Source organism: Pyrgilauda ruficollis, unplaced genomic scaffold (assembly GCF_017590135.1).
Source record: "Pyrgilauda ruficollis isolate IOZ18807 unplaced genomic scaffold, ASM1759013v1 scaffold49, whole genome shotgun sequence".
NCBI lineage: Eukaryota > Metazoa > Chordata > Aves > Passeriformes > Passeridae > Pyrgilauda > Pyrgilauda ruficollis.
The window spans coordinates 1,217,992-1,228,702 of NW_024526488.1; the positions used below are offsets into that span (position 1 = coordinate 1,217,992).

The following is a 10,711-nucleotide window of genomic DNA, read 5'->3' on the forward strand; positions in this document are numbered from 1 at the left end:
TTAAATTTTTTTCCATCTAATCTATTTGCATTTCACAGTTTTGAACAAAAGCTGCACATGAAAACAGAAAATTTTTCAGCTACACCAGAGATAGGTTAGCATTCACAATTACTGCAGTTCTTTAATTTTTTTTTCAAAAACAGAACAAATGTGCCAGTTTCATATTTCAGTTCAGCTGGAACAACATTTGGTTTTCATCGAGGCTGAGTTTTCATCTTGAAAAAGACATCTATAAATTTTATAAAAATTAAGAAAAAACGTGCCCTAAACTTATGTCTGACTCACATTATTCAGCACAACACAGTAGATGGTAAAACAAACTATCTTTGAAGCTAACGAGAGACTACCAGAAATAATCTAGTAACAACAGCTACAATAAAGCAATAGAAAGCAAACAGAAATACTTAATTTTCTTCTTGGGAATTAATTATTTGCTTTTAGCCCCTGATACTCTACTTGAAACCCCTATGAGTTACTGTTACCTTTGTCAGAAGCACTCACCTTCACTCAATGAGAGGTGCTGACAGATAAATACCACTGATGGAAGGTCAGAAAAGATTTGGTGGTCTAGTTAGCGTACAGAACATACCATTTGACAGCTTCTAAAAAAAGCACTTTCATTACTTCAACTGAACTTTGTGTGAGAAATCTGATCTAATTCTCTTCATTTTCCTGTTCAATATTGAACATCACAGCAGAACCATCACTGCTCAGTGTGACCTTGCCCGCAATAAGCTTGCATAACTTCTCAAAGGTACCACAAAGTCGATTCACTTTGGGAAAAGAAAAGATTGTTCTGAGAGGTATGTAAACCTCATTTCCACTGACAAATGGTTCCATGTTTTTTTCAACAACCAGTTTTCCAAGATAGTCAGAAAAACAGTCCATTGAAGGTTGGAATTTGGATTTTCTCTCAGGATCATCACCATACTCCTCACGTTTTGACATTAAACGGTGCTTAATGATTTGGGCTGTGAAAATAACTTCATTGATCACTGCATTCTGCAAGTACTTCTCATCTTTAAGACTTGGGTACACTGCTTTGAAGACCTTTACAATATACAAGAATACATAAAATGTTTATCACTATCACAAGCTGAGATTTTAACATTTGCTGTCCAAAACTGCTAAAATGTGAATATAATTTTTAATTTAATCCTGTTTAACTTATTAAACAGTTTTAGGTAACAAAAACCAGGCAATATGAGCTGTTTTGCTTTATTACAGCTACACTGGCAGTTAACTAATCTTAAATATACACCCCAAAACCCAACAGGCTATACCTGCAAGCAACACTTGCAGATCAGGCAAGGTAAAGCCCTGTAATTCTTTACCTCTTCTTAATAATTCTCTTCTCGCATTACGGAGTTCTGGGGACAGTTCTATAGTGATGGAGATTCTAAACTACTCCTGAATTGTCATCTGGAAACCAAGACTACATCATGTCATTTATTGTTTTCAAAGTCAAACATTAAATATGCTCTCACAGCTGTAGGGAATGCTAAAAATAAATTTGACTTCAAAATCTGTGAAAATATAGTGTGTTCTACACTGAGCTATACCCCAAGGCAATAAAGGAAACTAAGCAGGCAATCTCAATCCCACCAGGTTACTTTATACCAACACACTACCAATGAAGTTCCATTGTCTATAATTATTTCTTACTTTCCAGTTACATCTTGAAATGTTGAATTATTCCCATAAATTAGTTACCTTATAAAAATTAATTTGTTAAGAAACACACAAAATTAACACTTTTGTTTCATCTCAAAAGATACCCATGTCAAAACTCTCTCCAAAATGACCCTATAACAGGGGCTAATGAAAGAAATCACCATCACCTAGATGTATTTCCAACTCTGGTAAGCATTAAAGAGCACTTCATTAATCTATTAAGGGCAATAGATGACAGGTAACATTTCACATGCATAGAAATTTCCAATACAGAAATTACAAATGTTTTTATAGCTTGGAAATCATAAAAGATAAAGCCATAACACAACCTTACGTTTCAATTCAGGTCACATTTAGTAAGCAATGTTCTTTAAAAAATTTTATGTATCTGAAAAATCTGTGTCATTACCAACAGCCATATAATAAATAAATTTAATGACTAGAGGAAAAATAGCTAGCAGAAAAGAAAAAAATTCATTCCAAGAATAGGAGTATCTTAAGATAAGAATGATTATCCATATTGTTATTTAGCAAATACCCTAAAAGTTTAAGGTCTTTGTACAACTGGAAATACAAAGAATGAGACTGTCTTGCTGTGATTGTCAGCAATATTTCATGGTAACAACCTCACAGGTAGTCACAGACAACTTTACTCATTATTTATACCTCTAAAGGAAGAAAATAATACTTACTGTTTTGTAAACTGCTTCCATGGGTTTCTCAGACTGAACAGATTCAGCAGTTTGAGGATATTTTCTAAAAAACACACCTATTTGGGTACAAAACCCAACCTTCTCCATTCCCGTTGGTGGGTGCCCGACACCAGTAAATTCCACTGAGTAATCATAGCATCTAGCAGTCTCTAGAGCCCTAAGAAAGATCAATTATTCCAATTATGTGAAATATTCATCTTTCCATGTGATAAATATCCATTCTTAAGGAGAATCAAGACTCTAAGGCTGCAAAGGCTTGAGCATCATTTCTCTAACAATACTTCCATGCCTAAAGATAAGCAGTCACATCTTGTTGTACCAGAGCTGTAAGATGCCTACCATAGTCTGAATCATTTAGTATCAGTAGTTTAGCCATCCAAACATTACTGTTTCTTCTACAATATGTGCCTGGAATGTTAATGCTCACAGTTGCTTAGTCACCAACCTGGAAGTCAGCTAAAAACTGATTTTCAAGAACAAGATTATTTGAGAAAAACCCGTAAAAAACATACACACCTTTAAACCACAAGAGACCACTTAACAGAGAAAGTGTGATTTGCTGTTAATATAGAAAAACTAAAATCTACCTAATCAAGGTTACAACAGTGTATATAACACCTAAATTAAAAGTATCTTGTAGTATATCAGCCAGTGAACAAATGGGGCAAGGAACCAAAACTGTGCTACCTACCTGCATCATTCTCCATGGAAAAGAAGAAAACTAAATTAATATCTCATGTATTTTAGAGAATAATGTAATATTTCTATTTCATAACACAAAGGCTTTCTCATGTTTACAGCGCAAAAAACCCCCAGATTTCTTCAGTGATATAGATATTTTTAAATTCAGATCTATCTAAAAGCAAAATCTAAACATACTTGAAGTCAAAGAAATTTTCTCTAAGATGCCCTAAGGTAGCTAATTACAGGCAGGTTTTAGTATCAGTTTGTAGGGAAAAATACATGCTTCCAGCTTTGCAAAACTATTTACTCAAAAATCACTGGATACTTTAAAGTGTATGGCAGAAACAACATAGTTTAAGGGGCAAAATTTCCAGGAGAGATACACCAAGAGTTGGCTACTGAGGTATGGCATTCTTTACTGTACCATGTATTTTCTTCCACAACTGCTTGACAGTTGAATGTTATCAGAGCATCCCATTTTCCCTTTGTTTTATTTTTACTACATTCCTGATATTAAGGGTAAGATAGATCTCATGTAACCCTCTGTCACATGCATATGATTTGCTTTAAATCCTTCATTGTGCCATGATCCATTAAACTAGCCTGTGTTCAACATGCCCCACTGCTGTGGTTATCTGATAAATCTGCTTGCATACTCTTACTGAGTGCTTTGATTACACACCATATAAAGCAAGCCCACTCCTTGGATTTTATGAAGAATTACTGTAGCAGGGTATTATACAACAAGATTGATACCTTACATTTCAATTGTGTTAATTGTAATAAAGATACATAAAGAGTAAGTAAAAGGTTTAAATCTTTTTTGTAGAGCAGTTACAGTAAAAGCCAATTTAACAACCATCATAAAATACAAAATCCACAGAATATCCTTAACTGCTCTCTACAGCGAAGAAACCACCAAATCAGGAGGTGACACTTCACTGACAGAAAACCACATAAGTGAACCATTCTGAAAATGCACAGCCATTCATTCTCACGCTACTGGGCACTCAGAGCAGCACCATATGCAGCCAGCATATGATGTTCAGTATCTTACCAGCTTTGAAACTGTGCTTGGCTCCACTCGAATTTGTGGTCTGGATGCCTGTATAACATCACTCTTGAAAGCAAAGAGTTAAATTCAGAATTTGGAGTGCTGATCACAACTATGCTTGGAGCCATGAAACCAAACACCACTTCAGGAAACTTCCTCAGCTCTGATTCTTCCAGGTGTTCTATTCTGAAAAAAATAAATTGATGTCTGTGTTTAAAAACACACTGCTATAATCTTAACGACCAGTCAAAAGAACTCCAAACCCATATCTGTAACTTGTAATTACACCTATCTCTGCAATATGAGCACAGGCACTGTGGCCAAGTGGCAGCACATGGCATTTTGTCTGAGCAAATCTCCTCTTGCATTTTGTATTTTTTCATCAGTATCCTCTTCCTGCCATAAGCACTACCTGAATTACTTAGTGTGGTTAACTTAAACGCAAGTTAGGAGCCACTCTTCTACTTTCTACTTTTCTAATTCTATTCTTCTGCTTGAAAGGTTTGATCAAGCCTGTTTGGAATATGGAAAAATTCCAAACCGAACTCTAATGGACTTAAAAATCATTTTGCATTGTCGTAATACTCACAGTTCAATGCAGGTCACCAAGTCAAAACCAAGCATGCAAGGATCTTTGTGGGCAACTGAACCATGATGCAAGGTAACAGTTAGGGATCTTTCAGATGGCTGCAAATAATCAACAGGAAGAGGAGACAACGTATGCCTACAAAAGTATTAAAAATATGACGTTACAGGAAGGACCTTAAGACAAGATTCATAGTGCGTGAAAATGAACTAGCAAACACCTGGCATAGATACCTCATGAATTTCAAAAAGGTTAACTATTTTACATGGATGTAAAGAAGCATATGCAATACAAGCACTTCTAACTACCTACGATAGGACAGAAAGAAGTTAATCCAGAAACTGTCCTTCGTGTTTACAAAAATTTCCATTATACTCTCAAGTCACTTGGAAAGCCGCTTGTAAATTCTGATAATAGTTCAATTCCAGACAAACAGTAACTCTGCCTTAGACAAGCTTTGCAGGGTTTTAGGGGTAGTTTTAGGCAAGCATATTACCTATTTTTTCCAAGTAAAATATACTGAGAAACCAAAGTACATGTGCAAATTTCATTCTGAAGTACAGCATTAGGCAAAACACACAATAAATATTATATATAAAAGGTTACCTCTCTTCATTCTTGAGAAAGAGCAAGAGATAACATCCAGATCCTGCATATTCACTGAAATTGTGTTGATCTGCTTTCAGTAAATCTACATTCATCCACTGGACCAACGCTTCAAAGATCACATAAACCTCTCATTTTAGAGAGGTTCTAAACCAGATACCACACACTTAGCTAACCTTCCTATTTGAAAATGATAAACAAGTCCCCACCTTGGTGACTAAAGTTCCACGTACATTTCAAAAAGATCAAAACTGATCTTTCTCAAGACAATAATGTCACATATAAGTACATATAGATATTCCTAATAGCATGCATTAGTGCCTTTACAAACAGTGTATTTCTCAGATGTGCACACCCTGAGGCCTCTGCATGACCCAGACCTCTGGCTACACTAGGTGATGTTATGGGCACCTGCAGGCCAGGAGTCCCCAGGCACAGATCCAGTGTAACTAACCATGACAGGACTCTCCATTTGCCAAGCTGCTATTTCTGCAGTTACCCTAATTTTGAAAGCCTCTACAAGAAATGCTGCACCACGCCACTTGTATTTGGTTTGCATGGCAAGTTGGCCAGGGGGCTATAGAAGAAGCTTCTCCATGCTGGAGCAGGCTCCTGGCAGCAACCTCTGGAGAAAGGAGCCCACACTGGAGCAGCTTGGCTGGCAGGATTTGTGACCCAGTGGGGCACCCATGCTGGAGCAGGCTGCACCCTGTGGAAATGGACCCGGGCTGGAGCAGCTCATGAAGAACTGCAGCCGGTGGGAAGGACCCGTGCTGGAGCACTTCATGCAAGTCTGTCTCCCCCATGGGACAGACCAGGTATTGGAGCAGAGGAACAACTTCTATCCCTGAGGGGGAAGCAGCAGCAGAAATAACATGCAAACACACAATGAACTGACTGTAATCCCCATTCTTCATCTCTCTGCAACACTGCAGGAGAAGAGGTAGAGAATAGGCAATAAAGTTAAACCCATGAAGGAGTAAGAAGTAGGGAGAAGGTATTTTTAAAATTTGCTTTACTTCTGATTATCCTACTCTGATTTTGATAATAAATTCAATTCATTTTCGCAAGTCAAGTCTGGTTTGCCCATGATGGTAACTGATGAGTGATCTCTCCCTGCCCTTTAACTCATCAACACTTTGTTTTATTTTCTCTCTCTGTCCAGCCAAGGAGGGGGAATGATAGGGCAGCTTTTGGTGAGCTCCTGGCTCCAGCCAGGGTCAACTCACCACACCACTAGGTCAAGACAAACACAAACCTCAAAACAATTAAAGAGCTTACATTTTCTCTTTCATTACATTTGCACAGATATCTAGCCCAGCTAACACTTCAATGCAGCTGCAGAATTTCAGCATCCAGAGAAGGCTGCAATCAGCACAGCCTAAATCTGCCACCTGTAAATTAGATATTAAAAAACATATAAATGCTATATAGTTCTAAGTAATTTCAGAGACTTGCATAAAACTAAAATTCCATACTTATCAAAATAACTTTTTAATGATACAGCATTTCAGAATCATAACTAAAATTCACAGCTGTGAGCAAGCAGGATAGATGCAGATTTGAAAATTCTTTTTAAAAGATGTATATAAAGATCCTGCAAGATTTTTTAAAAAATAATTCACCTTTTGTTACTACAACTATAAACAAGTATACGTAGGACATCCCACTGACTCTGGAGAATGTCTTCCACATGAGTAACAGTAAAGTATGATTTGAGGTACAAAAGCTGCAGTTATTTTCACATTCACCACTGCTTTTCACTGGGCTGTTCTCCCTCCAAAACACTGAGAACAGGCTCACCAGCAGCCAAGTTAGCAGCAAAGAATCTGCATAAAACAAGTTTACAGGCTCAGTCTAATGTTTCAGTGGGAACTCTGGGGATATTCAGACCATGAAGCCAAATAATAGATATTCTTTCCTGTAAGCTAAAGAGATAGCTGAGTATGTAAACCAACCCCCACTGCTCTTTCTCAGGCTCAGTCAAGGTTGAAGCACACTGCTGTTCCCCACATGAAAATCCTGAGTTGTTTGTATCCGGTTTATCTACTGTCTGTGTAAAAGAAAATTCACCCTCCCACCCATTCCACATCCTAAATCAGAAAATTCAAACCTTTAAAGACAGATGCAACACTGGTGAATACATTCTATTTTAAAGCATGTTACACTGCCATGGCATCATAGACTGGATTAGATTTTTATTAGCTACTAGAAGTATGATTACATAAGTAATGCAGGTGCATCAGTTTCTTGCATGCCCCCATACATATTAACATCAGTTTAAGGGTTAAAGACTGCAGACTTGAGAACAACTTTTTGGGAAGGAAGTGGGGAAGACACATTAGAAGAGAGCAAACACTAAAGGTTGTTACTTAAATAATTTAACTTTTCGCAGCGAGTTGTAAAACAAAAGTTCTGGTATATTGGGGGGCACAGGTGACAACACAGGTGGAGGGTCACAAGACCATAAGAAAGTGGAGATGAGTTAGCCTCACATAATTCCACACTTTCAGTGTCACTTCTTATCTGAGACTATTCATGCAAACGATGAAATAAACCTGATACGCTACATGGAACTAACAGCTCTGGAAAGTAAAACCCAACTATGAGGAAAGCAACTTGAACCAAATTCCACAGCGTTAAATTAAAAACAGAATGCCCACTACTTTCAAAAACAGTCAAAGGCATTTCTCTTGTTTAAATATTCACCTCTTCCTGCCAAGTAACATTAATTTTATGCACCCCTGAAAAACAACATATCGCAAGGTATCTGCTAAGGCCGTCCAGTTTTAAGAGTTCCTTCATTACTATTGTTTGGTAATTAGGTCAACAGGTTATCTACCCATTTTGTGTTCCTGAGATGCCAAGTGTCAATTTACTTTCAAGTTTATAACCTAAAGACACAAAACATACCAACCTTCTTAGGTTTGTATTTCTCCACTAAATCTTTAACAAACTGGTAGCGTTGTTTGTACAAAGGAGGTTCAAATTTAATAATTTGTGTAAACTCTTCTTTATAGTTCTTATCCATAGTATTCTGGCAACCCTAAAATAAAAAGTTAACTCTTATTTTCTGAAGCACTTCATAACACATCTAATTACAAAGTTTGCTGTTTTCAGTGGTGTTTGAGTCCCAGTTAAGCAGAGGCAGACCTGATCTGAGTTCTAGTCAAAGAATTACAAAAACATGACAAAAAAAAAAAAAAAAAGATTAGGCTGTTATCTCCACGTGAAATTATGTAAATAACCTTATGTAAACGACTATAAATCATATACAAATCTAAAAAAAGCAAATTTCATAATCTGTCACTCTCCATCCAGCACACCTGGACACAGACCATAACCAAACGCTACAACCAAGCGCATCTGGGGCAAGCCTGCACACAACTCGATTGCTCTACGAGGTCTTTTAGACACAAATAAAAATACGTTTTTGTGTATATGACACAAATAAAAATATGTTTTTGTGTATATGACACAAAAGCCGGCTCGGTGTTCAGGCCAGTCCCCCGCCGCCCCGGGAGCTAAGCGGGCCTGCTGGGCTCCCCTCAGCAGCGCCCGCGTGAGGGGCCGCCCGCGGCACCAACCTCCCGACCCCCGACAGCCACTGCCTCCAACCCCGACAGCCACTGCCCTTACCGGGGCTCCCCCGCGCTTCCCGTTCCACCTTCTCTCCCACGGCGAGCTCCCGCCGGGCACAAGCGGCCGCCCCTACGGGGTGCGGCCCCTCCGGGGAGCGCCGGGAGCTGCAATGGACAGCGCCAGTGCGGGGGATGTTCCCTAAGGCACTTCTGTGCGAGGGTACCTCGGCACCAATGACCGTCCCCGGGTCCACTGTTCTACTGATCCGTGCCAACCTCCCTCAGTGTCATTAAAAGGTGATTGGCGGCGGCGAGCGGTGTCCCTACTTTTTTTAAACTAAACCCCGAAAATCTCGCCCCTCCTCATGCAAGTCCCTTGGGGTGCTGCTGTGTTAAAGCCGTGTGTCCTCGCCGCAGAGGGAAAGCGCGCTGTGGAGCTGGTTGTCACATACAGTGCACTAGCCCTGCCTGGGTGAGTGCGGTAGAGAGAACAAACACCCAAAATCGATGTCTTTTGCAGCGTTTCATTAAGTATTTTCCATGCTAGGGCAAATTCGTCTCTCGGTGAGTAGGCAGCTGTGTAGCTGCACGGTGAAAGTAGAAAGGAAAGCTTGGCTCTAAATGTCCCATTTCTTCTGCTAACAGCACGTAAAGCGTTTGCTAATCACAGGGCAGGGCTGTTATTAATGAAGATATAGTGTAGGCCTGGGACCTAGAAGGACGCAGGACTCTGGTGGCAGTGAGGATAAAGTTAGGTAAGTTAGACAATTCTATGCCCATTAAGATTTCAGAATATTCTAGAAATGTATATGCCAACTTTTGGCTAACATTTTAAGTTTCGTGGCCTATTCAGAGTGCACGTTACTCTTTTTGGCTGTTGAGTAATTGATTAACCCTGAAATATCACTTAGTACTTACATCTCAACTAGATGATTCTATAAATTCTGCCCAGTGGTTTTCCTTTTGGCTGTACTCTGTAAAAACCAGTTGGGATGCCTGAGGGAAGAAAATCTAATTTGGAGCAAATGGATTTATAGGTTGCCACTATATGAGAGATTTCAGCATCACCACCAGAGAGTGAAAGAAGTATAAAAACGTGATCTTATAGAGCGTAAAAAATACTGAGGTTTGGAATGCATTTGCCTAAATATTCCAACAGGAAAAGGTAAATGCATGGAAACACAATCAGGATAATAGAAATTATAACAGAAGTATTGTCTGTCTTGAAGTGGTTGCACAATAAAAATTAAGTACTCCAAACAACAATAACAAAACCACTCGTGATCAAAGAAAAGTTACTGCTCTAGCTTACTACTGCCAGAACAAGATCACTTTCTTGGAATTAGTTTTTCTGATTAGTTCTCTGATTTGATATGAGATAGTTAAATGGGTATTTACTGCATCAATATGGTAGAGCCATGCAAGTAATGAAAATTTTGTGAATGTCTTTGGAAATCAGCCAACATGGAAGGAGGAGGCCAAAAGAGGACTGGTGCTTATTTCTAGAAAAGAGGAATGGAAAGCCTCGATAGCAAAACAGGCAGCTTAGAGAAACTGTTAGCTGCCAGGGCCCTGATAACACTTTTCTGCTATAGCACAAACTCTAAGGTACTTGAAGGGCCAGGGTAATGAAAATGAACTGTTTCTCAATGTTTCAATGTGTAATGAAGAGTGAAGGTATTTTTATGTTACTTCCAACAGTACTTATCTCCTGTTTTCTACATTAAAAATCTGGGTTAGTTTAAGCATGTAGAGATGCTATTCCCATGGATGATTTTATACCAACTTCTCCCTGTACCTGTTTCCTGATGCA

The 10,711-nt window shown here is 38.7% G+C and overlaps 1 protein-coding gene across 1 annotated transcript; it reads right to left on the reverse strand.

Moving 5' to 3' along the window:
• Positions 1-122: 122 nt before the first annotated feature.
• On the reverse strand, positions 123-9,001 carry HENMT1 (HEN methyltransferase 1). Its single transcript, XM_041479597.1, has 7 exons — positions 8,957-9,001; positions 8,235-8,363; positions 6,599-6,711; positions 4,715-4,849; positions 4,129-4,311; positions 2,367-2,544; positions 123-1,050 (listed from the first exon to the last, which is right to left on the reverse strand). Exons 2-7 carry the CDS (start codon positions 8,346-8,348, stop codon positions 655-657), a joined length of 1,119 nt encoding a protein of 372 aa, XP_041335531.1. The 5' UTR covers positions 8,349-8,363; positions 8,957-9,001; the 3' UTR covers positions 123-654.
• Between the last annotated feature and the right edge of the window lie 1,710 nt (positions 9,002-10,711).

Coding starts and splice junctions, on each gene's coding strand:
- HENMT1 (XM_041479597.1), bottom strand. CDS start 8,348: ATGGATAAGAACTATAAAGAAGAGTTTACACAAATTATTAAATTTGAA. Junction 4,850..6,598: donor AATGTAATGAAAGAGAAAAT/GTAAGCTCTTTA, acceptor ATACTTTTGTAG/GCATACGTTGTCTCCTCTTC. Junction 4,312..4,714: donor TTGGTGACCTGCATTGAACT/GTGAGTATTACG, acceptor TATTTTTTTCAG/AATAGAACACCTGGAAGAAT.